The sequence below is a fragment of the Myotis daubentonii genome, chromosome X (genome assembly GCF_963259705.1).
Source record: "Myotis daubentonii chromosome X, mMyoDau2.1, whole genome shotgun sequence".
In the NCBI taxonomy this organism is placed as follows: Eukaryota; Metazoa; Chordata; class Mammalia; order Chiroptera; family Vespertilionidae; genus Myotis; species Myotis daubentonii.
This window is the reverse complement of record NC_081861.1, coordinates 36,231,618-36,258,771: the sequence shown is the minus strand read 5'-3', so window position 1 is coordinate 36,258,771 and position 27,154 is coordinate 36,231,618. Positions and strand designations below refer to the sequence as shown.

Below are 27,154 nucleotides of genomic sequence, written 5' to 3'. Positions count from 1 at the left end.
TAGCACTTAAAATTAGTTTTAAATAGGTCTGTATTAATTAATGTATAAAGATTTCAACAGTATATATGGTTTGAAAATAAAGTAAAAAGGATTACAGTACAGCATCCCTATAAAATTGTACATATCTATATCTGGAAAAACAGTCACTAAAATGTTAGTTGTGGTTAACTTGTTTTGGTAGGTTTTAGGTGAATTTTACTTTTATCTTTGTATATGTTTATATTTATTTTAATGAGTATCAGTCTTATAATCAAAATTCTATATATAGTCATCTTCATTTTGGCAGTGGCAAGGCAAGTTTAATTAGGTAAAAAATAATTTGCTTAGTATACTTTTGTCTCTTAAGAGACCAAATGCATGCGAAGCACAACCCCTTTCAATTTGATAAACTTTATTCTTGCTTTTTAGAAATCTTGGTATGAAGATTCTTAATCTTATTTGCATGCTCTATTAAAACTAATAGAGTTTAAAAGATTTTTAAGGTAGAATTTAAACAACTTCTTTGTTATAAAATAACAGCAGCTTGCTCTAGAAACGTTAGAAAATATAGGAACTAGGCAAATGCAATTTATCCTTAATTTTTTCACTTAATGCTTTTAGTTTTTATAGCCTTCTTAGTTTTTTTAATGCATTTATGAAATCTTATTTTTACATAATTAAGTTACTCTGCATTCTATTTTGCAGGCTGAATTTTTCACATTAACAAATACTGAACACTTTCATTCTATTAAATACTTGCCTCAGTATTTAAAATGACTATATAGTATTCCATTTTATAGAGGCACCATAATTTAATCAAGATCTCTTTTTGTTTGATGTTGGGGGGTTTTTTTGGTTGTTTTTTTTTTTTTTTTACCACTCTTTGCCATTATTAATGGCATTAAAACAAACACTTTTTTACTTATGTATATTGTGCACAAATCATATTCTTTCTTTTGGATAAAGTCTAATCATTAGTATTGCTTAGTTAAAGGACATCTAAACTTCCACTAAATTTTGCCAAATTGTTGTATAACAGGGGTGGGGAAGCTTTTTTCTGCCAAGGGCCATTTGGATATTTATAGCATCATCTGCAGGCCATACAAATTTATCAACTTACAAATTAGCCTGCTATATTTTGGTCAAACATTTAGTTACATTTAGGGCCAGACCAAATGATTTCTGGGGCCTTCTGTGGGCCGGACGTTTCCCACCCATACTCTATAGAAAGGAAGGTAATCTCAATTTATGTTCCCAACAAATCAAAGTGTTCACTGTACTGTATTCTTATCAGTGGTAGTAGCCATTATCTGTTTAAAAACTTGGCAGTTTGGTAATTGAAAAATTGCATATTGTTTTGCTTACTTTATGATGAAAATTTTGATGTGAGATTCATCGTTTAAATGTAAATAGCAGAGCACAGTTTCCTCATAAGTTTGTGGGCTTTCTTTTTCTTTACATTTTTGTATACTATCTTAATATCCAGTTTATTCCAGCAGAGTAGAATTCTTCCATAACTAACCTAAAGAGTTTCTAATCTCAATAACTATCTCTAGTGTGAATATGGTATAAGTGCTATAATTTTGGTCATTTGTGTCATGTGTTTTAAAAATCCATGTTTTTTAATAAAACACAATGCCTCATTTATGGATCATCTATTAAAAGTATATGTTAAGTAGAAAATATGTTATTTTAAAAGATGTTAATAACCCATAGTTATCAAAAAAACACTTTAACATGCTTGCTTTCTTTTTTCCCCAAACAGCTTTTTAATGAAATGATACAAGAAAATGGCTATAATTTTGATAGATCATCCACAACATTCAGTGGCATAAAAGAACTTGCTCGACGTTTTGCTTTAACTTTTGGACTTGATCAATTGAAAACGAGAGAGGCCATTGCTATGCTACACAAGTAATCTCCAAATATTTTATTTAGCTCTCCTATTTTTTAATCATGAAAATTTTTGAATCTAGTTCTTTTGTTTAGAATAATCAAATTCTATTGCTACTTAATTATTTGTTTACAATTCTGTAGCATATCTCTTTTCTTAAGAACTATAGTGCTATTTCTATTAACACATGATTTGGGACTAAATGTCCTTTCATACAAAGTATTTGCTTCAATTAAAATCATACATAAAATCTTTATAAATTAAATGGAGAAAAGCAGCATATATATTCATTAGGTATCACAATATTGCTTAACAGCTTTTGTTATAATTTCAAAGAAATTTTTGAGATTTGATTCCTTTATTTCAAGTTTTCTCTTTTTGGTTCTGTTCTCCATATTAGTGACCTTCTCCTTTGTTTTTAGCCACAACCTTCTATCTGCATATCTTCTTTGGGTTAAAACAATTGGAAATTATCTAACTTTATTTGGTCATGTAATTTAATGATCAGTTGTACTTTTAAGTATTAGTATATTTTAGACCTTTAACATGACCAACACATGGATATTAATACCCTTTATCTTTTATTTGGGAAAATCAAAAAAGCTCTGTTTTATTTGTCTCTCTTTTAGTCATCTTGCTTACTTACTTATAACAATATTAATTGTCTCCCTACAGAAATGTTTTTGCTCTTTAAAGTTAATCTCATACCTTCCCCAACTTTAATTTACTCTCTCCTTTCACTTTGCTCTAAAAGTCTCAAATTTCTTTTTCTGCTATTTAATAGATTAGATGATACTTTTAGGTAATACTAAAGGACCACATATGTAGTAATTATTTTCAGAAGTAATATGTTATTTCCTTCATGTAATAGCCTTCCTTCTTGTCTCTCCATTTTCATCTGGATTATTTTTTACAGTTACATTTTTGATACCATATAATGTTGGATTGTTGTCTTGTTTAATAGACGTATTTATTATTAAATAAATATAGTTAAAATAGGCCCTGCATAGAGTTTAATTTTTAAACTTTACTCTGATATGGGTCGTCACAAACAGTACTGATCGATTGTTAGTTGATCCCCACTCAATGATATTTTTCCCATTGATTTTTTAGAGAGAGTGGGAGGGAGGGCGGAAGATAGATAGAGAGAGAGAGAGATACATCGAATAGTTGCCTCCCACACATGCCTCAAACCTGCAACTTGGGAATCCATGACCTTTTGGTGTGTGGCTCAAAGCTCTACCCACTGAGCACATCAGCCAGGGCTACAAATAGTCTTTTTTTTTTTTAATTAGTTAAGGTATTACAAATGTGTCCTCATCCTCCCCATTAACCCCCAACCTCCCCCCCCCCCCTACAAATAGTCTTTAAGCTAGTCCTGTCCTGGCTGGATGGTTCAGTTGATTGGAGCATCATCCTGTGCACCAAAAGGTTTTGGGTTTATGATTCCCAGTCAGGGCACCTTTCCTAGATTGTGGTTTTTTTAAAAAAAATATGTTTTTATTGATTTCGGGGAGGAAGAGATAGAGAGATACATCAATAATGAGAGAGAATCATTGATTGGCTGCCTCTTGCATGCCCCCTACAGGGGATCAAGCCTGCAACCCGGGCATGTGCCCTTGACCAGAATTGAACCTGGGGCCCTTCAGTCTGCAAGCTGACACTCTATCCACTGAACCAAACCAGTGAAGGCCTAGGTTGTGTCTTTGATGCCTGGTTGGGGCACGTAAATGAGGCAACAGATCAATGTTTCTCTCTCCATCTCTCCATTTCCCCTCCCCCCCCTTCCTCTCTCCCTAAAAAAGAAAAATCAATAAAAACATATCTTTGGGTGAGGATTTTAAAAAATCCTTAAGTTAGTCCTTTATGTCTTAAAAAATATAGAAAATGTATTGTTCTTTATATGAGAACATTTGGATTATTTTCTATGGAAAAGAGAACTGAGGAAAGAATGTAGATGTACCAAACCACATTAAATTTTGTATTATAGAACCTTAAATATTTATCTTTTTTTCTTGCAGGGACGGCATAGAATTTGCTTTTAAAGAACCTAATCCACAAGGAGAGAGCCATCCACCTTTAAATTTGGCATTTCTTGACATACTGAGTGAATTTTCTTCTAAACTGCTCCGACAAGACAAACGAACAGTGTATGTGCTAGAAATACTCTACTTAATTTTGTTTTGGAATTCTTAATTCTTGATTTCTCTCTTTTACACACAGAGATTAGAATTGTAGCCTAACTAAAGAGAGAACATTTAATAGGCAGCAATACCAGTGAACCATCAGGAACATCTGAGTCTATGTCCAAAGTTATGACTACACTGGGAAGTAGAATTCTCCTTTTTACTTGAACTACTAGTGCTTTCCTTAACTGATCATTTAAGCAGGATACTTTTCTGATACAGTCTCCTAAAATGGTGACATATTCTAACAAATAGAATATAATTTCAAAATATTCTCCTACTCTTCCCATCTTGGCTTGTATAAAAGGGCAGGAGAATATGAATAACTTATAGTAGAGATAGTCCTTTAAAGTCCACCAGTATTTTGCATTTAAAGATTGTATAGATTTTATATGCAATTTAATGCACATAAAACTAATCTATGGTGATAGAAATGACAGGGTTTACTTCTAGGACTTGCGAGATTGAATGGGGGAAAGCACACAGGATACTTTCTAGGGTCATGGGCGTGCCCTGTATCTTAAAAGATGTGTTGGTTACATAGCAAAACTGATTCAACTGTACTCTTTTTTTAAAAAAATTTTTTTTAATTGATTTCAGAGGAAGGGAGAGAGTAGTGATAGAAACATCAATGATGAGAATCATTGATCGGCTGCCTTCTGCATGCCCCCTACTGGGGATCCAGTCTGCAACCCAGACATGTGCCCTTGATCGGAATCGAACCTGGGACCCTTTTTGTCTGCAGGCTGATGCTCTATCCACTGAGCCAAACCAGCTAGAGCCCAACTGTAGTCTTAATTTCTGTCCATTTTATTGTCTATAAATTTATTCCAATTAAAAATTTCAGCCCTGGCCAGGTAGCTCAGTTGGTTAGAGTGTCATCCTGATATGCCAAGTTTTCAAGTTTGATCCCCGATCAGGGCACATACAAGAATCAACCAATGAATGCATGAATAATTGGAACAACAAGTCGATGTTTCTCTCTCTCTCTCTCTCTCTCTCTCTCTCTCTCTCTCAGATCAATACATAAATTTTTAAAATTTTCATTGACACTATTAATCAGAGAAATAAAAATTAAAAGAATGAAAAACCATTTCTCAGCAGATTAGAACCAATTAAGAAATCTGATAGTCTCAAGTACTGCTGAGGATGTTGAGCAATAGAGACTTAGGCATTTCTGGTAACAACATAAATTGGTATAAGACTACTTTGTGGAGGAGGTATTTGGTAATGTGTAGCAAAGTTTAACCTACCTTATGATCCAGTAATCCTGCTCATGTAAATACCCTAGAGAAGTTCTTTTACATGTATACAAGAACTGTAAAAGAATTGTTTGAATAGGGAAAAGCTCAAAACAACTAAACATCTATCACCTAGAAAATGGAATACCATAGGGTAGTCAAAACGGTTAGATTTTTTAAAGGTAAGCATAATTCCTTAATTTTATTAAATATCCCAGTCATTTAAATTTCCAGTAGTCTCAGATGTCATAAATTACTTTATTTTTAGTTTATTTGATTAAATTGGTATTGAAATAAGACTCACACGTTCCAATTGATTATTGTCTTTTTTGAAACCTTAAAAAAATTCAGTTTTATTGAGGTATAATTGATAAATAAAATTGTAGTATATTTAAAATATATAACATGGTGGTTTTATTTTTTTTTATTATTTTTTTTTTAAAAATATATTTTATTGATTTTTTACAGAGAGGAAGGGAGAGAGATAGAGAGTTAGAAACATCGATGAGAGAGAAACATCGATCAGCTGCCTCCTGCACATCTCCCACTGGGGATGTGCCCGCAACCCAGGTACATGCCCTTGACCGGAATCGAACCTGGGACCTTTCAGTCCGCAGGCCGACGCTCTATCCACTGAGCCAAACCGGTTTCGGCGTGGTGGTTTTATATATGTATACATTGTGAAGGGATTCCCATGATCAAGTTAATTAATACATCCGTCACCTCACATATTTTCCATCTTAAATAACCCTTAAGTTCTATTTTTCAATTATACATAATTATATTATACAATTTTATCAACTGTAATCACCATATTATACATTGGACCTTGAAATCTCATTCAGCTTTTCTAAAATATTTCCAACTTTATTGATACATAGTTGACATATAATGTGTAAGTTTAAGGTGTACATGTTGATTCACCACTGTAACATTAGCTGATGTCACTCTTCCAAAATGATTAGAGTTTAAAAACATAATGTTGACTGCAAAAGGCAAAGTACCAAATGTACAATGATGTTTACAGACAAAAATGTATTAAAAGTGCAGAAATGTACATAGGTATGATAAATAACAAATTCATGTTAATGGCAACTTCTGTGGCAGGGAATTATCATCAGGGAGGTTACTTATCCTGAATGTTCTGTTAAACTATGTGGTAGATACACAGTTGTAAATCTCTCTACCAGTATATTTTGGTTTAAGCTCCATATCTTGTAACAATTCTGAGATTTATAGCTAGTTCACAGGCCACACTTTAAGGAATGCTGCACTACTGTGTATAGCTGAAATATATTGCGAATAAGATGAAATAGTAGCCCTGGCCAGTGTGGCTCAGTTGGTTGAGTGTCAGCCCATGCATCGAGAGGTCACCAGTTTGATTCCTGGTCAGAGTATATGCCCAGATTGGAGGCTTGATCCCCATTGTGGGGGTGTGATTCACTGGTGTGGGGCGTGTAGGAGGCAGCCAATCAATGATTTTCACTCATCATTGATATTTCTATCTCTCCCTCTCCCTTCCTTTCTGAAATCAATAAAACTACTTATTTTTTAAAATGAATAAAAACTTTTTTTTAAAAAGAAAAATACTGAACAAATAACACCAAGCAGTATGTTTATAACTGATATCTCCTATCTTCTCTTTTAATAGTGTTCAAAACTGGTAATTTTGAATTGATTGGAATTAGTCATTATTATGACAGAAAATATTTGAATTGCATCTTACAGTTGACAAAAATTGTGTTCATGTAGTTGAGGCATAATTTAGACAATAAAACACTGAACTCTTATTGTCAGAAGCCTGGGATTTGAATTGTAGTTGTACTGCTTTTTCATTTTTATGACCATGAATATGTTACTTATCCTTTTCTTTCCTCATCTATCAAATAGGGAGAATGTCTTCCTCACAAGATTATAAGAATTAAGTTAAAGCATCCAAGAGAAAACTGTCTAGCAGATAGTCACTCAAATGTTAGTTGAATTTTGATTGCTATCTTACATATAAGCCTTAGGATCCTTGTGATACTTTGGGTCCCAGAGTAGATAGATGTCTGACTTCCATCAGGCTGAAACTTTTTTGCAGGTAGGGACCGACCATATTGCATTCATCTTCATATCTATCCCTAGTGCTTGGAGCATAATAGACGCTCAACAAATACTAAGCCGAAATGCCCTGAATTGTATGCTATAATGTGAAAATCTTGAGAGACAAAACTTGCTTGTCAGTGTACTGATGAAGCTGAGATTCAGTAGTAAAGTAATAAACACAGGCTCTCATAGCTAGGGGTTGATAGAACTGGGACTAGAACCCAAATTGTGTGATTTTTAAACTCAGTTGTCTTTCCAGAAATATTAGTTGAGTTTGTTCTAGCAGAGGACCTATAAAAAGTGAAGATAGAGAGACATCTTTAGAATGAAAACATTAGCATCTTTTAATTGTCACTCTATGTTTTGAGGAAATGTGGACTATCAACCATTTTAATGTACTTTGCTTTTTATTTAATTCTAAGTAAATCATTGGATGTTCCACATGGTATGTGAGCCTTAAGATTATTAGGAGAAATAACCAAATAGGGGGGAAAAGCTGTTGTAGTTCTATGTACCAAAGCTAATGATTTCTACTTCTTTTTAAGGTATGTTTACTTGGAAAAGTTTATGACATTTCAGATGTCACTCCGACGAGAAGATGTGTGGCTTCCACTGATGTCTTACCGAAATTCTTTGCTAGCTGGTGGTGATGATGACACCATGTCAGTTATTAGTGGAATCAGCAGTCGGGGGTCAACTGTGCGGAGTAAAAAATCAAAACCATCAACAGGAAAACGGAAAGTGGTTGAAGGCATGCAGCTCACACTCAGTAAGAATATAGTTTATTCTCTTTATATTTATCCCTTATGCTTACCAACTGAAGTGTGTCATTAAGGTTCACCTTATTTTTTTTATTTGAGATTTGTGTTGTTAAGTAGTGTCTTGCACTGTGTATTCATTGTATGTAAATGTACTGTTTCAAGCATTTTTTAATATATATAAACTAATTTCTCAAACTGTAGGTACATCCTCATTTTTCAGAAGAGAAAACTAGTACAGAGAGGTTAAGTAACTTACTTAAGGTCACGCAGATATTAAGTAGTAAAACCAGTCAGTCTCATTCTAGAGTGCCTGCTTTTTAAACACTGCTGTACTGTATGCATAGGGATATGGACTCAGTATTATAGAGCTAATTAGTACCTAGATCATCACATCCATCTAGTTTAAGTGAAGCAACAGATTTACAGAGGTTGCAGCTTTTGGATTTCTACGAAGAGAAATCCAAGATTAATCATGAAGAACTTGATAGAAATACAAATTGCTGTCTATTATCTTAGAGGTAGTAATACATTATGACACATAAGTCTCTTGGACTCCTAGCATGACAGGTTTGGTTCAAAATGGGCCTGGGGGCTTTCTTCCTTTCCTTAGGAACCTTTAAACAAATCAGCATAGTTGTCCAAATTTGTTCCAGTTATTATTGTTGAGTAGCAAACTACCCCAAAACTTGACAAAGCAGGGACATAGTGCCTGGTACTTCAGTTAGGAAACCTCAAAGACTGAAGACTGGAATTGTATGACAGCATTCCACTTATAGATATACTAGAGGCCCAGTGTGCACTAGGGCGGGGGGGAGGTCCCTCAAGCCGGCTTGTGCTCCCTCGCAGTCTGGGACCCCTTGGGGGATGTCCGCTTGCCCAGGGATCAGACCTAAGCAGGCAGTCAGACATCCGTCTTGCTGTCTAGGGCTCTCACAGTCCGGGACCCCTCTCACCTGCCTACTGCAGAGGCGGGAGAGACTCCCACTACCACTGCTGCGCTCGCCACCTGTGAGCCTGGCTTCTGGCTGAGCGGTGCTCCCTCTTTGGGCGCATAGTGACCACCAGGCGGCAGCTCCTGCTTTGAGCGTTTGCCCCCTGTTGGTCAGTGTGCGTCATAGTGACTGGACATTCCGCTGTTCGGTCGATTTGCATATAACACTTTATTATATAGGATCTGATGCTGACTGTCAGCTGGGACTTCAGCTAGATTGTCTTCCAGAACACCTACATGTGACATCTTCATGTAGCTTTTTTTTTTTAAATATATTTTATTGATTTTCCACAGATAGGAAGGGAGAGAGATAGAGTTAGAAACATCGATGAGAGCGAAACATCAATCAGCTGCCTCCTGCACATCCCCCACTGGGGATGTGCCCGCAACCCAGGTACATGCCCCTGACCGGAATCGAACCCAGGACCCTTCAGTCCGCAAGCCGACGCTCTATCCACTGAGCCAAACCGGTTTCGGCTCTTCATGTAGCTTTATGGCTTTCTCACACCACGTTACTGGACTCCAAGAGTAAATGCCTGAAGAGAAAGGAGGTGGAAGCTGCCAGTTTCTTTCTTCTTTTTTTAAAATATATTTTATTGCTTTTTTACAGAGAGGAAGGGAGAGGGATATAGAGTTGGAAACATCGATGAGAGAGAAACATCGATCAGCTGCCTCCTGCACATCCCCCACTGGGGATGTGCCCGCAACCAAGGTACATGCCCTTGACCGGAATCAAACCTGGGACCCTTCAGTCCACAGACCAACGCTCTATCCACTGAGCCAAACCGGTTAGGGCTGCCAGTTTCTTAAGACCAGAAACTGGCATAACATAATTTCCACCATATTTTATTGATCAGTCACAGAGCTGAGATACAGGGGTGGGTTATAATCCCCCACCTCTTGATGTGAGGAGTAAAGATTTTGGAGCCATATTTTTAAATTGCCAAATAATTTTTAAGCATTGCCAGGTTTATAGTGCCTAAAACGTGATTTGTACAAGTTAGATTATACTTGGTTGGTTATTTAGTCCCAATATCCCATTCAATAGGGAAATTTCTTTTACAGTAGTCCTGACTGCTTAAAATAGTTAGGGCTGATACTTTATAGGAAGTTAAAAGAAATTTTCCTTATTTTAGTATAGAAAAGTTATGAATTAAAAGATGTTTCCTGCATATCACTAAATCTTTAAAAGTTTTTCTTATTTGAACAAATAGTTAATAGTTACAAATTTGTGCTGGGTCATCAAATCTCCTTTTCCTTAGACTTTATGGCGTATGTATGAATTGGCATTTATATAACATCTTAAAGATATATTATCAAACTGGATACTTCGGTTTTTGTAGAAAGAGTCAGTGCTTTCTTTGTTTAGGTTTTTAGAGAGAGCCATAGAAATTTAGGCATTAGTAAATTTGAAAAAGGAAGAATAAATACTGAAAGGTTGGCCCTGGCCAGGTTGCTCAGTTGGTTGGAGCGTTGTCCCATACACCGAAGAGGGTTGCGGGTTCAATTTCCAGTCAGCACATACCTACGTTGAGGTTTGATCCCCTGTCAGGGCATATATGGGAGGCAGCCAATTGATGTTTCTTTCTCATATTGATATTTCTCTCTCTCCACCTGTTCCCCTTTCTCTCTCTCCAAAATCAATAAACATATCTTTGCATGAGGATTAAAAAAGGGGAAAAAGCCTGGCCTCTGTGGCTCAGTGGGTTGACTTCAACCCATGAACCAGGAGGTCCCAGGTTCAATTCTCAGTCAGGGCACATGCCCAGGTTTCAGGCTTGATCCCTAGTAGGGGCCATGAAGGAGGCAGCTGATCAGTGATTCTCTCTCATTATTGATGTTTCTATCTCTCCCTTCCTCTCCCTTCCGCTCTCTCTCAAAAAAAATACTGATAGGTTGGCCAGGTCAGTGCAATTTAAAAGACAAAAGTTGGAGCCTAAACAGTAGAACTTAAAAAAGGTTGATGTAATTATATTGCAAATTGTGAAATTTCTTTCTAATCCATTTATTACTATGGTAATAGCTACTAGCACATTTTTCTTTGCACTCTTCCCTTAAAAACTTATCTGTATATATGCACACTAGAGGCCTGATGCACAAAATTCGTGCAAGGGGCTCGGCCCTCACAGCCCCTCACAGCCTCACCTGGCCCTCACAGCCCTGGCTTTGTCCAGAAGGTCGTCTGGAAGGTTATTCGGCTATTTGGTCTAATTAGCATATTAGCTCTTTATAATATATATAATGTTCTAATAAAATGTTTTCAGTCAAGTGCTATTAATTTCCCCTCCCAAATTAGTGATTTTTCAAAGAATGACTATGAATTCAATAACATTTACATGTGAATTTGTCTTTTATTAATCACTAGAGGCTCAGTGCATGAAATTTGTCTGGGGGGGGTGGAGGGGGTCCCTCAGCCCAGTCTGCACCCTCCCCAATCCAGGACCCCTCGGGGGACTGGGCCTAAACTGTCAGTTGGACATCCTTCTCACAATCCGGTACCACTGGCTGCTAACTGCTCACCTTTCTGCCTGCCCAATCACTCCTAACTGCCCCCTCTGCCAGCCTTCTCACCCCTAACCACCTCTCTCTGCTGGCCTGATTGCCCCTAATTGCCTCCCCTGCTGGCCTGGTCGCCCCCACCTGCCCCCCTCCCCTGTCAGCCTGGTCACCCCCAACTGCCACCCCCGCCCCCCACTGGCCTGGTCGCCCCTCACTGCCTCCCTCTGCTGGCCTGGTCAACCCTAACTGCCCCCCCCCCCCCCAGGCCTGGTCGCCCTGCTCAGCCTGCTGTTCAGTCGTTTGGTTGTCCCTCACTAACCCCCCTGCTGGCCTGGTTGCCCCACACAGCCTGCTGTTCTGTTGTTACTGTGAGGGCATCCTGACCAATTTGCATATTACCCTTTTATTAGTATAGATAGATGACAGCATCTACAGACATTTGAAAGCAAGTAGATTCTGCAGGTGTGAAACCTGTTCTTTTTAGTCTAGTGCAGCGGTTCTCAACCTGTGGGTCGCGATCCCTTTGTGGGTCGAACGACCCTTTCACAGGGGTCGCCTAAGATCATCGGAAAACATATATATAATTACATATTGTTTTTGTGATTAATCATTATGCTTTAATTATGTTCAATTTGTAACAATGAAATTGGGGGTCACCACAACATGAGGAACTGTATTAAAGGGTCGCGGCATTAGGAAGGTTCAGAACCACTGGTCTAGTGCTTCATGCTTATGGATTTGTGCTCCCCTTGAAGTTGTTCTTCGGGCTGCTCAGCAGTTAACATACTATAGAGTGGGAACCATTCTCTTATTATCTCCATTCCCATTCCCACCTTTAACTCACCTGGACTACACAATTATCCTAACTGGCTTAAGTCTTAAGTCTACCTTCTATACTGCCATCACATACTTGACTAAAATATGTAACTCACCACATCAATTCCTTAAAACCTCCAGCAGTGGTTCCTGTCACCTTAGCACAGCTTATAAAACTTTCCATAAATTGATTCCTGCCTCTTTATTCACTCAGCATTACCTTTTGCTGCTTACCCCAGGAGTACCAAACTCTTAATTTAAGTCATATGAAATTGCCTTTTTTGTAGGTCAAAAACTGCTAAATATCAGTAAAGTAGCATGATCTAACTTGTACAAATTACAAGTTTATGCCTTTATATTATTAGACAAAAGATTAAAACCATTTCCATGGGACAATCAAATTCATTTTTTTCATGCCTCAGTGCTTTTGCCTATGTTCTTCCTCCTGCCTAGTTCACCCAGTTAGAAATGACTCGCAGGTAGTTGGTTCTTATCCCTCTCATTGTTCCCCTTCCACCTGTGCTGCCCTCTCTTTTATCACTTCCCACACTGTGCTGTCTTTTTCTTTCTTCACAACTAGACTGTAAGGATGGGAAGCGGGGGGGGGGGGGGGGACACTTCACCTTAAGTAACTTTGTATCCCTCTATTCCAAGCACTTAGCCTATGATAAACAGGTGTTTGTTGACCTGAACAGGTTGTGTTAGACATCTAATTAGTCAAAATTAGTGACTGAACTTCATTGCTGTTGATTTTGTTTTTCAGCTGAAGAAAGCAGTAGTAGTGACAGTATGTGGTTAAGCAGAGAGCAAACACTGCACACCCCAGTTATGATGCAGACACCACAACTCACCTCAACAATTATGAGAGAGCCCAAAAGATTACGACCTGAGGATAGCTTCATGGGTGTCTATCCAATGCAGACCGAACATCATCAAACTCCTCTTGATTATAAGTAAGTACATTTGATTATTTTCTGTACTATAACTTTATTAATTACATAGAAAAAAAGTTAAGTTAAAAGAGGAATAAAATTCTCCTTGAAGCACGCAGGTAACATGGATGTTAGCTCAAAGACAGCAAGAGGAAGCAAGGCAACAACAGGAGAGAGCAGCAATGAGCTATGTTAAACTACGAACTAATCTTCAGCATGCCATGTAAGTGAGAGTGCCTTATTGTCTGAGTCTAGGAAGTACACGAATTCATTTGAACATATTTTAATGTGTGCCTTACCTAAAAATTTCAGCAAACTCTCTAGAGTAAGCTGAAATAATCAAGGAACTGAAAATTGGTCTTTCCAACAGAAAAAGAAACTTTTAAAGTTAAATATTAACTAGTTAGCTAAAGGACCACTCTTAGTTTGATCTGTTGGAAAAGTTTAAATCTGAATCCTTGTTTACTTTGGTACACAGAATTACAGCTAAAATTTTAGTTTTGTTACATCTTAATTGATTCCCCACCTTAGTTCAGGCCCTCATCTCTCACCTGAACTATTATATTAGCTTTCTAATTCGTTTTCTTCCCTTAAAATCTCCTATTTATCCTCTCACCAAATCCCCCTCTCACTTCTTCCACCACCACTCCATCATTCACACCACCATCCAGAATTACTATTCTAAAATAAAAATCTGATCATGTAACTCTTTTACTTAAACCTTTCCATGGCTCCCCACTGCCTGCAGGATAAGTTCAAAGTCCTTAGCTCATGGCATGCAAGATCTTTCAAAATATGGCCCCTGCCTATATTTTAGTATCATATCCCATTCCCTGGAAACTGGTAAAATCATCATAAAAGAACAAGCTCAGGTATCACCTTACAAGAAGATGCGGTAATCCATGCTCTTATAGCATGATATTTATATTTCTTGTAGTATTCACCACATTGTATTATAGTTATTTGTTTATGAATTTTCCCTTTCTGTAGACTGTGAGCTCCTCAAGGGCAGGGACCACTTTATGCTTGTCAGTGCTTCGCACATAAAAAGTGCTAAGTAAATGTTCATTGAATGAGTAAATGTCCAATGCAAAAAAAAAAATGCATAGTTTAACTTTCGTATACTTTGTTTTCACTGGAATCTGTATGAGAGTTTTTATAAATCTTTATTAGCTTTGGCTTCAAAAGAAATGTCAGTCTTTAAATGATTGGCCCAAAGGGAAAAATATGATGACTGATTATTTTATTTATGGTTTTGAGTTTGAAAGCTTTGTATTTGTAACATAATGTAGTATATGTTTTAATACTGAGAGATGGTAATTATTACCTTTTTAAATTTTAGTTTGTTTTGTTGGTTTTTAAATGATGAGAATTTCACCTGTTTTTCTTAAATTATCATTTACCACATGAGTAGTATCTTATTTAAACTCACTGCAGTTATCTGTGGCAATCTTAAGAACCTATAAAAAAGTATACTCAAATCACATGTGTATATTCTGATCTCAACTTGTCTAATATCGTTAACATATACCAGTGGTTCTCAACCTTCCTAATGCCGCGACCCTTTAATACAGTTCCTCATGTTGTGGTAACCCCCAATTTCATTGTTACAAATTGAACATAATCAAAGCATAGTGATTAATCACAAAAACAATATATAATTATATATGTGTTTTCCGATGGTCCTAGGTGACCCCTGTGAAAGAGGGGTCGCGACCCACAGGTTGAGAACCGCTGATATATACAGTCAGTCACTTGGTTATTTTTCCCATTCTTTTTTCTATGGACACATTCTCCTTAATATATGTTCTTATTTCATGTTGGATTCAACAGCTAATTTCTTAGCTTCCAACCAGTCACCAGTTCAAACATTCTGGCATTGTACCGGCAATCATTTGGTCCACAATTCTCCCCTGAAAACTTTCCACCAATCCCCAAGATCTTCCACAGCATCTCATTACTCAGCACCATTTATCATTATTCTTTTGTTTGTAGTTTGTTTTAACTCCCCTTAGAGATAAACTTCCCTAGTGACTACAAGAGATTATCCCAGTTAAATAATTATCACTGGAAGAATCTTTTGGTTGTTGTACCATTGGTCAATCACCTGATGCTGTAAAATATTTTTGTTTTGCAACAATTTTTCTGTAATGATAGTTTGCCCTATAACTGAAAATACTTCCAAGCTCTCTCTGTATTTTTAAATAGTTTATATTATATAATCTTCCTTACACTCCAAATGAAATACAGAATGGATTTCTGGTTTTCTATAACATGGTCCACAAAGCACACATTTTCCCTTTAATTGCCTCCACTTAAGACTCAACATAGTATTGTGTCAATTGTAAGCAAGTGTTCACTAAATAATAGATTGGGGGCAGAAGGGTTATGATCTTTGAATTAGTGAGAAAAGAAGGAAACATTGGCCAAACTGGGGAACAAGAAATTACCCTCAATTTCACGATTACTTAGACTCATGCTGATTTGGGCTAATTTATTAACATTTGAATTTATTCCTTATAATGATGTAATAACATACATAATTTTTGGTCTTAATTTTTACTTTTCTGTATGTCTTAGAGTTTCCTAGGACACAGAATCTAATTTTCATCATAAAGGTTGCTCATTTCTTCCTGAAGCAGAATTTCTTCCAGTATATCATTATAGCAATTGATTCATATTTCTCTTGCAATATATGTATCACATTTTGTCATAATTATCTGTTTCCCATAGTAGATTGTGAGCTCCTTGAGGGCAGGAACCATGTCTTAATTCATCTTTTTTTTTTTTTTAATTTGCATCCATAGGACAAAGTAGAAACCTGGCATGTAATAGGCATTGTATGAATGAGTGAGAGCCTGGTATATTAGGTACTGAGTGAATGAGTGAGTGATGGGTAAAATTAACACTATATATTAATGAAAATATGTGTATTCTGAAAATGTTATTTCTCTGGTCTCTGTTTTATATTTGTTTATTAATTTGTACCCTGCCTACTGTCAAAAAGGATTTGAGGTATCTTGTCTGTTCCCATGTGGGATATTGTCATTGAACTTTTTATATGGGATATCAGAACTATTAAGCTAAATGTATTGAAGTAATGTAGAATAAACATAACTCCTTAGCATTTTTAGACAAGCGAACATTGGGGTTTTGACATCATTGATAACATGATCAATGCCTAATCATTTTCCCTGACCTCTAATTCCATCATTTTCCATTATGCTTGAATTGAATATAGAGAGCCACATAGTTGATGCCAACATATTAATAGTCACAACATTGGTTCAGATCTTGACCTTGTTTTATATTTCTTTAGTCGGCGTGGTGCAAGCCTAATGGAAGATGATGAAGAGCCAATTGTTGAAGATGTTATGATGTCCTCAGAAGGGAGGATTGAAGATCTTAACGAGGGAATGGATTTTGACACCATGGATATAGACTTGGTAAGAAACTTAGTGATTTCTGTAAGATTTTCGAAAGTTTAGGCCCTTTGGAAATTAAGTTGGATATTTATTAGAGAAGAGAAATACTTGCCATGAGAAGTAAGTTTTGCAAAATCTATAATAATAAAAGTGTAATATGCTAATTAGACCAGCCGTCCTTCTGGACGAAGCTGGGGCTGCGAGGGAAACCTGGGTCCCGAGTGCCAGAGGGAAACCTGTACCGGCAGCCAGGGGAAGGAAGGCCTACTTTTGCACTAATTTCATGCATCAGGCCTCTAGTTATTAAATAAAATAGTTAAGTCTTCAGGTATATGAGAAGGGGTTGAGGGGAGGGTGAGATTGGTCAGGGTATTAGATCTTAGTTTAAGATGATTAATTTTCAGGTTAATTTAGGAATAGATTGATTTAAAGAATATATTTCATTTATTATGTTAAGTATCACATCACCTTATAATTTTCCATTTATTTACCATCATTAAAATTATATTATTGCCCAGCTGGTGTGATTGAGTGGTTGAGCATCGACCTATGAACCAGGAGATCACGGTTTGATTCCTGGTGGGGGCACATGCCCGAGTTGCGGGCTCAATTCCCAGTGTGGGGCATGCAGGAGGCAGCCGGACAATGATTCTCTCTCTCTCTCTCTCTCCCTTCCTAGCTGAAATTAAAAATATATATATTAAGTACAACTATAGCCCTAGCTGGTTTGGTTCAGTGGATAGAGCATTGGCCTGGGGACCCAGGGTCCCAGGTTCTGTTCTGGTCCAGGGCACATACCTGGGTTGCAGGCGCCTCCTGGGCCCGGACCCCGGTTGCAGCTCATGCGGGAAGCAACCAATCGATGTGTTTCTCTCATCGATATTTCTCTGTCTCTCCCTCTCTCTTTCACACTCTTTAAAAATCAATGGGAAAATGTCCTTGGGCAAGGATTAAAAAACACACACACACAACTACATTATTTACTTGCTACTATCCAGTTACTGAGATGAATTTTCATATTAGATAATGAAATTACTTAAAATTTGAAGTTAAAGTATATATAAGAGTATACTCTTTATTAATTACATCATATTTATGATTAGGCCTTTGTCGTATACAAAATGCTTCTACATCATTTTGCCATATGTCTCATTCAATTTTGTGAGGGAGATTGAAAGGATCGAAGATACTGAAGCTTAGACAATTAGCCTATCCAAGGAGACAAAACTAGTAATCAGTAAAGCTGAGGCTTATAAGCCAGGTCTTCTGATTCTACTTCCCGGTATACCACGATGAAATCTCCTTAACAGGAAGATAAAAAAAAGTTTTTAGTGATTTTAGAAAGAGAGGAAAGGGGACTAGGATGGATAGAACAATAGAAATATCAGTGAGAGAGAAACATCATCAATTGGCTGCCTCCTGCACACTCCCTACTGGGGATCGAACCTCCAACCCGGGCATGTGCCCTGACCTGGAATGGAACCATGGCCTCCTGGGTTCAACCACTGAGCCACACCGACTGGGCAACAGGAAGAAATAATTAAATGGTCTCTCTTTAGAGTAGTGTAATCTGGTCCCTTTAATGGAAAATGATTTGAGGGGAATTTTTAAAGTAAAAAAATGAGTTTTCCAGTTTTCTTTTTTTAGGATAATTTTCCATGAATGAGTTCCTTTTGTTTTTATTTAAACATTTTTTAGTTTGTTTATATAGTATTTAAATTATTGTAAGGTACAATTGCAACTACATGTTCCATGTAAACATTTAATGCTAATTAATTTCAATATTTTCTGGATTATAGATAAGACAATTGTCAACTTTCTTCCTTTTTTTCCCTTTAGCCACCATCAAAGAACAGACGAGAGAGAACAGAACTGAAGCCTGATTTCTTTGATCCAGCTTCAATTATGGATGAATCAGTAGGTTTCATTTAAATGTACTGCAGGATTGCAAAATCAAAAGTATAGGCAGCCCTAAGTTTGAGGATGGAGAGCTGAGACAGCACATCAAGAATGGATAAAAACAATTGGAACAGGAGAAAAGAGGCAGGCAGGAGTGATTTCCAGAGCAGGGTGGTGCAATAGTGGGGACAGATTTAAGTGCCTTTGAATCCCTGGCCAAATGGGACTTGCGTTAAGGAATTTGGAATTTTCTTTAGGCTAGAGTTGCCATTGAAGAATTTTGAATGAGAGAGTGGCATCAGAATTGTGTTTCAGAAAGATTTCCTTGGCATTTATGGATCAATAGGATGAATGAGAGGAATAATCATCATCATCTGAAGGCATGGTGAAAAATAGAACTTACAGACTGATAATAAAGTGAAGGGTGGGGGGGTATTGAGATAATTGGTTATTAAGTATTGTCAATTCTATTTTTTAAGTACCTCTTATATCAGTCCCCACCATATTTTCCCTGACAATGCCTTGGCTCATACAAGTACTTCTTAATTTTCACTTGGACCATTGCAGTAGTCTTTAAATTGATCTTGCTGCTACACCCTTCCTTTATCTCTCTTTTGGGGTCATCTTTCCAAAATGCAAATCGGATTCTTCTCTCACATATAGTTTTAGGTCTTTCATTGATTCTCTGCCCCCTCCCCCATTGATATTAAGAAAAATATTCTGGCTTCTTAGCCTGGCAAACAAAGCTTTTTGTGATCTGGCTCCATTGCCAGCTTAACCGTGGCCCTTTCCTTATATGTATTCTGTGCTCCAGCTATACCAAATCTTCCTCTCATACACATTTTGCTCTTTCATGACTCTGTGACTTTGTATAAGTTTTTCTGGGTCAGAATTGCCCACCCCCTTCCTCTTCTACTGAATTTCTTCTTTAATAGTCAGTTCTGACATTACCTAAGGAGTTTTGCTGTCTTCTTCAGATAGGTACTTTTTTCTCAGCTTCTATAACACATTGTATATACACTTTTATAATTACCAAATTGATGTAGTGAAATAGGATATAATGCTCAATAGACTGAACTCCAGGCAGTGATGATTTTATTCATTTTGAAGTCTGCCTAGCATATTAGGTGTTTAGTTTTATTTGTCAAGTAAATAAGTCAATTAAGTGCCCTTTCATATCACTTTATGTTCCTTCCTAACACTACTACCTCAGGTAACCTCATCCTCTGAGGCCTGCCTTCTATGCCCCAATTTCTACCATTCTCTCCTTGTCCTCACTCACCTCGTAATATACTTTCAAATAGCTCTTAGAAGAATTTTGACTAATTCATACTAATGTTATATTAGTATGACCAGTTATTTGAGCCAAAAGACAGTCTCATAGAGCAGTAGGTATAGAAGGAAATCTTTGGACAATCCACCTGGGATCCTTTTTAAATTAGTGTTCTCAGCCTCTAATGTGCATGTGACTTATCTGGAGGTCTTATGTAGATTCTGTTTTAAAAGGTTGGGAGTGTGGCCTGAGATTCTGCATTTATAGCAAGTGTTGTCATTGCTTCAGATCTGCAGACCATACTGAGTAGCATAGGGGACCTAGGCTTGCCCATAAGTCTATAGTTTTAAAGGCATATTAAAGTATATAGTTCCCTGATAATCTAGGAGTATGTTTCTTCCCAACTCGTTAAATAAAACATGAAGGTAGTGATTGTAATGAGTAAAAGAATCTTTTCAAGCAGATATGATGAAATGCATTAGTTCAACAATTTATTGAGCTATAAGTTCATGCTAAAGTGAATAAGATTGTCTCCCTGCCCTCACGTTTATATTATAGTCCACCTTGACTATCACTTTTGAAATGAAAAGGGCAGAAGCTAGTATTTGAGAGCTTATGTGCCTGACACTATGCTAGGCATGATTTATTTTTATACTCAGCAACCTTGTAAGAAAGGTGGTGGGATCCCAGTTTTATACCCAAGCAAACTTGGACTGAAGAGGTGATTCAGTGATTTGCTCAGAGTTACACAACTTTAGTGTCAGGGTAGTAATTCAATCTGAGTTCCATTTGATTTTAAAAAATATTGTGCTGTCTCTGTTGTTGTATTTCCCCAAACTATCATCAGACCTCATTTTGGAAGAAACACCAAGAAAAGTAATTTGGAAATTGAAATGATTAAATATAGTCAAAATTGATACTGGCAGTTAGAGACTTCCTTATTTTTCCATGTGTTTATCTAAAGTCAGGAAAATTTTAGGCATTTGTTTTCTTAGTTACTAGATTTGCAAAAAGGTGTCTTTAATTCACATTACTAAAATAATGAAATAGCATTGTAAATTATGTCTGTATATTTTTGTCATTTAACATTTAGAAAAAAATAGTCTGAGTGAGGCCAAAGATAGGAATCTGATAATTATTTATAGAAAACTTTTGGCATTCTTGTTTTTATTGAATATGTTATAACTAAGGGGATAGTAGTTTACAGGAAAATGAGCACATGCATCCATGCCTGTAGTTTTATAGTATTTCCACATGATGGCAGCAGTCACATAACTGAGTGCTCAGTCTTTAAAGGTTTATGTATCTTTAGAAGTCTTTGACCATATATATATATATATATATATATATATATATATATGTGTTTATTTTTAAATATACATTAAATTTTACCTCATATTGTCTCAATAATAAGAAATTAAATAATAGAAAAAATTTTAATGCAAAGATCTGTTTGCCCTTTATACAATAGTCTACATCTGTTTTTACTTAAGCCTGTGATAAATGAGTCATTAAAACAATAGTAAAATTGGAACTTAAATTCTTTTATACCCAGTTCTAATATAAGATTATAGATTTATGATTTAGTCAGTTTTATATCTGGAAACAACATTGGTTTATCCCATTGTACCACTGGTTGATTTTTGCTACCAGTGGGCCAGTATTGCCACAACACACCAAAGCTTGCTGTTTATACTTTTAAATATATGTTTAAGTGTTTTTTAGTCTTAACACAGAAACAGGTGTAGTTTAGGTCAGCACAAAAGAGAATGTGTCACTAATGTTACTCATCTGTGTTGAGATTCTCTTATTACAAATATCTGTAGTATAATACTGGTAAAAGAACGGTTCAGTATCATGGAGCTCAGTTAATGTTCTACTACAAGAATCTACTTATTACCCAGTTTGCACCCCCCCCCCAAAAAAAAAATCTGTTCTGGTTGTTTCTAGTTAGACTCTATTTGGAAAGAACTTGAGTTCATCTTCATGACACACCCTGTGCTAAGAATTGCTAATAAGATTTTATACTTTGATTCATGATCATCAGACTTTCCTTTACCCAGAGTCATTAGTGTTATAACTAGAAGGGATCTGTAAACATCAGGGCCTCTTGGGTGGAAATATTCTAACTACCCAAACTCTGACTCTAATCAAAAAAGGTGAAACTTGAACCTTGTTGGAGGGTAGGGGAGGACAAAGGATGAGTAGTAGTAGTGGTGGTGGTTTTGGTGATGACAGGTAAGAAGTGGGGTGCATCAATCCTTTTTGTTCTCATCACTGGGGATTCCAAACACTTTACTTAACTTTTCACTACAGGGAGGCTGCAGTCAGATAGATACTGGTTTCCTGGTCTGAAAATACACAGTTCCTACAGATCAAAACAATTCATGAATTCTGTGACTTTTGCTAAAGTGAGATTTAATATACAAGTAAGAGTCCTCTGTAATCCCAGTCTTAACTCATTACCTCTGCCTTTTAATATCAGTTTTTACTAGGTTATTATAGTATTTTAAAAGTATTACTTAATTATCATAGTAAACGCTGGAATTATAATTGAATAGCCTAGCTTTTAGTATATACAGCTCAAAGGTACATCTTGTTCTTATTTAATGAACAAGGGGGAGTAGCTCCATTCATCTGCTTTTATTTTTCTTTAGTTAGTAACAAGTAATTATTAGATTTTACCTCAGTTCTTTTCCCAGGAAAACTGGGAATGTACAAAAGAGAAGGCATCAATATAAGTATGTTGCCCATATTTCACCTTACTTACTTGATTTCTTAAAAGTTGTAGTTCTGTCCTTTCACTCAGGTCAGATTTTCTAAAGAAAACTTCCTACTTTCTACATATTTGTATTATTCTTGCATATATTTGGTCTGCATGTTCAAATGCTTTATTAAAGAACCAAGTTTGCAAGACATTCTTATGCTATTTTCAGCAAACTGTGCCAGAAATATATGTCAAGAAGCACATTTGTTTATTCATTCAAGTGTTGAGTGCAATGTTTAGGGCGCTATCTAGGCATTGGGGTATGTATAAACATATAATTGAGACATAGTTCCTGCTCCTAGTTATATTTTTCAGGTAAGTAGCATCTTGATTAAGTGTGTTATTCCATTATATATTGATGGTCATTTTAATTTTAGAATTTCATATCTAAAGGGGATTTTTCAAAGTAGTTTTATTAGCATAGATTAAAATTAATGTTAATTAGTATTGTAATAATTCATAGATATATTTTACAAAGAAATGAATGACAATCTTAACGAGATTTTTTTCCCTCTCTCTCATTAGGTTCTTGGGGTGTCAATGTTTTAATACCTGTACACAGTTAAATCTCTGGTGAAGTCATTTTCTAAGTGGAAGAGGAAATTTTAAAATAAAGTGTGGTAGATACAGTGAAATTCTGTACAGATTTTTCTCTAAGGAGAATATGACATGCTTACGCTTACCAAGATCAAGTGCATTGAGGGGCAGTTTTGTTTGCCTGAAAAAAGTAAAGGACAAGTAAACAATTTGATGATAAGCTACAGTTTTCTTAGAAAGTAAATATTTTATTTATGCGCTGTTAGTTGGCCTTTGAATCAATTATTTCATGCTTTTTTTAAAGAAAATATAACAATCTGAAGAGACATTTGGTACAGACGAATTCTCTCACATTTATTTACTGGGTGTACTAAGGAATGATGACCTCTGCTGGATTTCTGTTTATATCCAAGAAATAAAGTTAAGGATGGATTTATTTCTCTACCCTGAAATTATAGGATAGAATTGTTTTTAGCATTCTAAATTTAAATGCTTAAAACATCAATCAACAAAGCTTTCTTTTAAATATTGTAATTGTGGAGAAAAGTAAACTTATAAGCAGAACTTTTACAATTTTTTCATCTAAAATGTATTTTAAGATATTTTTAAAATCCAAGAGCTTCTCTATACTTTTCAGAAATATCCAGATGCAGTGAACTGCCAGAAGGTAACCAGTCTCAAACATGCTTATACCATTATCAACCCTGAAAGTTTGCTTGTCCTTTAAGATAAAAATGTAATGTTGTGATATTCCTTCCAGTAGTGCCACTGTATTTTGTCTCCAAATAAAAGAAGCTTATTGTAGTATGTTTGCAGAAAAATTCTAAACAAAAAATTATACAGCTTATTAGAGTGTGGGAATAGGGATCTAAATTTTAAATAAAATTATATATATATATAAATTGGTGCTGATTTTATAATTGCGCAGTTTGTTTAGTTTTTTCTTACTTTTAAATTCCAACTTAAAATTATGAGGTTTCAGAAATATATTGAAAGTTTAACAATGTTTAAAAATAGAAAAGCATGAGTGTTCATGCTTTAAAATGATTTTTAAATTTGTATTTTATATTGTTTTATCTATCTGTCTTTGCAAGCAGTCTTCAGGTTAAAGATACTTCTAACAGGTTACAGTACATTTCCTCTGTATGTAAATTAGATGGGATAATAGAATTCATAACCCATAATATTCTTTGAAAGCTAAGCTTTAAACTTCATTTTATGTCCTTTCACAAATAAATTAGTTTAAAACAGAAAGTGGCCACTTGGCATTTTGACATCAACTCATTTTGCGAGGCTTAGGCAGCTAGACATCGTTTAAAACAAAATATTAACTTATATTACATGTGTATCTATCTTTTGTCAGTCGTCTCTCAGTTCTTGAGGTATATTATTTTAATCATTCCATGCCTTAATATGCTTGCAATACAAAAATATCTTCAGATGGGTGAATACCAAAAGGCTTCAGTTCTTAGAGTCAGAAATCAACAAGCATTGGGCTGTGGTAGCCAAAAACCATAGGTTAGCTAAAAGATCATAAAGAAATTCAATTATTTTATTAAATCATGGAGAATAACAGATGAAACCAGACTTGTCTAACAGATTTTCCATCAATGAATAATATTATGTGCAAAAGTATTGCCTATGTTGTTTTTCACACCACTGCATTTACTAGAACTGCTGAGAGGACTGTATATATGATTTTAAACCTAAGTTGATTTTTTTTCTCATTCTTGAAAGAAGTACTTCTTTGTGAAAGCAGTTCTTACAGCTTTGTTTTCAACCAGCTAAAAATGTTTTATATATTACTCTAACCTGTTGTCCTCCACATTCTATTGTCCTAATTGTACTGTTTTCTGATTTGTATTTATGTCTTGAGACAGTAACTTTTTGAATAAAAATAAACCTACAGTGTGTTGTATGTTTTATCTTTTGTAATTGAAAGAGAAGGGTGGTTATAAGTGGTTTAGAAAGTATATCTATTAGCATACCTTTGACATGTTTGGGTAGAAATAATTTATAGAAAACACTGCCATTTTACATTTTTCATAAATAATGTATTTTAAAATGAGATTAAATCCCTAATTGGGTTATTACTTTAAAGCAGAAACCCATGACCATTATTACTTTAATTTTTATCTGGTAAGGGTTAAACACTTTAAAATAGCTGCATTCATCTGGGATACATTTGGGTGCCTATAATGTGCTCTGCATGTGTTAGAGATCTAACAGTAAACAAGATAGACACGGTCCCTCCCACAGATCTAGTGGGATAAACAAATAAGGAAAGAAAGAAAATAGTAATAAACTTGTAATAGTTGCTATCAGGGTGTGCTGAGCTGGAGAATGTGTATTTGAGTCTAAATTAAATCTCCCTTAGTTAAGGAGCTTGTGCTGTGCATGGAGGTGAGTAAAGACAACATTTGAAAAAAGAACTTGGTAATTGAACTCTTATTGAAAGCTCTTACAGTCTTCACTGTGTTAACAGGATTTGCATTGTATTCTGATTTGCATTGTAAACTGATTAAAAGTAGTGTAACGCTGGCACATTGGTCATTGAGGCTAGTACAGACCAGGCTAGTATAAGACCAGTCTTCTGTCATTGGGGATTCAGAATAGAACATACTAAGTGATAGCAAATAGCTGGACACTGTTTTAAGTAGTTTCCATGCAGTAACTTATTTAGCATCATGATAATAGATAATACATGTTATAACCCCCAATCTACCTCCTCTTTTTTCTTAATAAATCATGAGGCAGTGAGAACAATGAGGCACAGCGAAGTTAAAATACCTTGGACAAGGTTATATGGCTAGTAAGTGATGGCTGCAATTTTAGTCCCAAGAGCATTGACACTGATACATACAGACAGCATAGATAGCTGCATAAAGGTAAAATAGCACATTATTCATTGTGCCATGGTGAGGAAATGGACCTTCTTTGAGTGGTGTGAATCAACATTGTGCTTAATATGCTACCCAGTTGGTTTCTATAAAGAGAATGTAAATTAAATCTGAACCCATCAATAGTTTCTAAAGTTGAGAGAGGGGAAGAATGGGAAAACCCAAAAGAGATGTCTTCGATATCCTGCCACCAAGGGAATTTATAAAGGTTTACATCAAGCATGTCACAAACTCAAAGGCTAACACAGGCCAAATAAGGTTTAAGTTTATGCAAGAAAATAAAAGCTTCAATTTTCATAGAAACATAGGTTTATTTCAATAGAGACATGCTGAATATGAAGGGCTGAAATAAATGAGGAATCTATATATAAAAGCCAAGTGACCGGGATGATGCATACCGGCCCAATCGGGGCCTATCAGTCCCCCTCCCCCCCAACCTCCCGTGGCCCCTCCACCTAGCCAGCCCTGCTCCTTGGTGGCACTGCCGGCTGGCCAACCTCCCATTGGTCTCTCCCCCTGACCAGCCCGGCCCCCATCAGGGCAGGCCAGCCGGACCCCACCTGTGCATGAATTTGTGCACCGGGCCTCTGGGTAAAATAATAGACCATTTTAAAAAATATATGTATTTCTTTATTGGTTTCAGAGAGGAAGGGAGAAGGAGAGAGAGAAACATCAATGATGAGAGAGAATCATTGATCGGCTGCCTCCTGCACACCCCCTACTGGGGATTGAGCCTGCAACCCAGGCATGTGCCCTTGGCCGGAATCGAACCCAGGACCCTTCAGTCCGCAGGCTGACGCTTTATCCACTGAGCCAGGCCGGCTAGGGCAATAATAGACCATTTTAATAAAAATATTTTCTCTTGAACATTAACTTACCAGACACTGAATAACTGCACAAATTAATAAGTGTAACACAAGTAAACCTATTTTTCTTGTTCTCCGAAAGCGAAATATTTCCTGTTGC

The 27,154-nt window shown here is 36.2% G+C and overlaps 1 protein-coding gene across 11 annotated transcripts in view; it reads left to right on the top strand.

Annotated features, from left to right (window-relative positions):
• The window catches only part of STAG2 (STAG2 cohesin complex component), a 154,308-nt gene extending 129,112 nt beyond the window's left edge, over positions 1 to 25,196 (top strand). For 9 of the 11 annotated variants that reach the window (XM_059679421.1, XM_059679420.1, XM_059679413.1 and 6 more), the window contains 8 exons: positions 1,745 to 1,893; positions 3,895 to 4,023; positions 7,934 to 8,157; positions 13,219 to 13,408; positions 13,500 to 13,610; positions 16,707 to 16,833; positions 18,652 to 18,729; positions 23,277 to 25,196. In XM_059679421.1, coding sequence (XP_059535404.1) covers positions 1,745 to 1,893; positions 3,895 to 4,023; positions 7,934 to 8,157; positions 13,219 to 13,408; positions 13,500 to 13,610; positions 16,707 to 16,833; positions 18,652 to 18,729; positions 23,277 to 23,300 — 1,032 coding nt within the window. In that variant the 3' untranslated portion in view covers positions 23,301 to 25,196. The remainder of the gene's footprint in view (positions 1 to 1,744; positions 1,894 to 3,894; positions 4,024 to 7,933; positions 8,158 to 13,218; positions 13,409 to 13,499; positions 13,611 to 16,706; positions 16,834 to 18,651; positions 18,730 to 23,276) is intronic. The other 2 variants (XM_059679419.1, XM_059679412.1) reach the window with 1 other exon arrangement.
• The last annotated feature ends 1,958 nt before the right edge of the window (positions 25,197 to 27,154 follow it).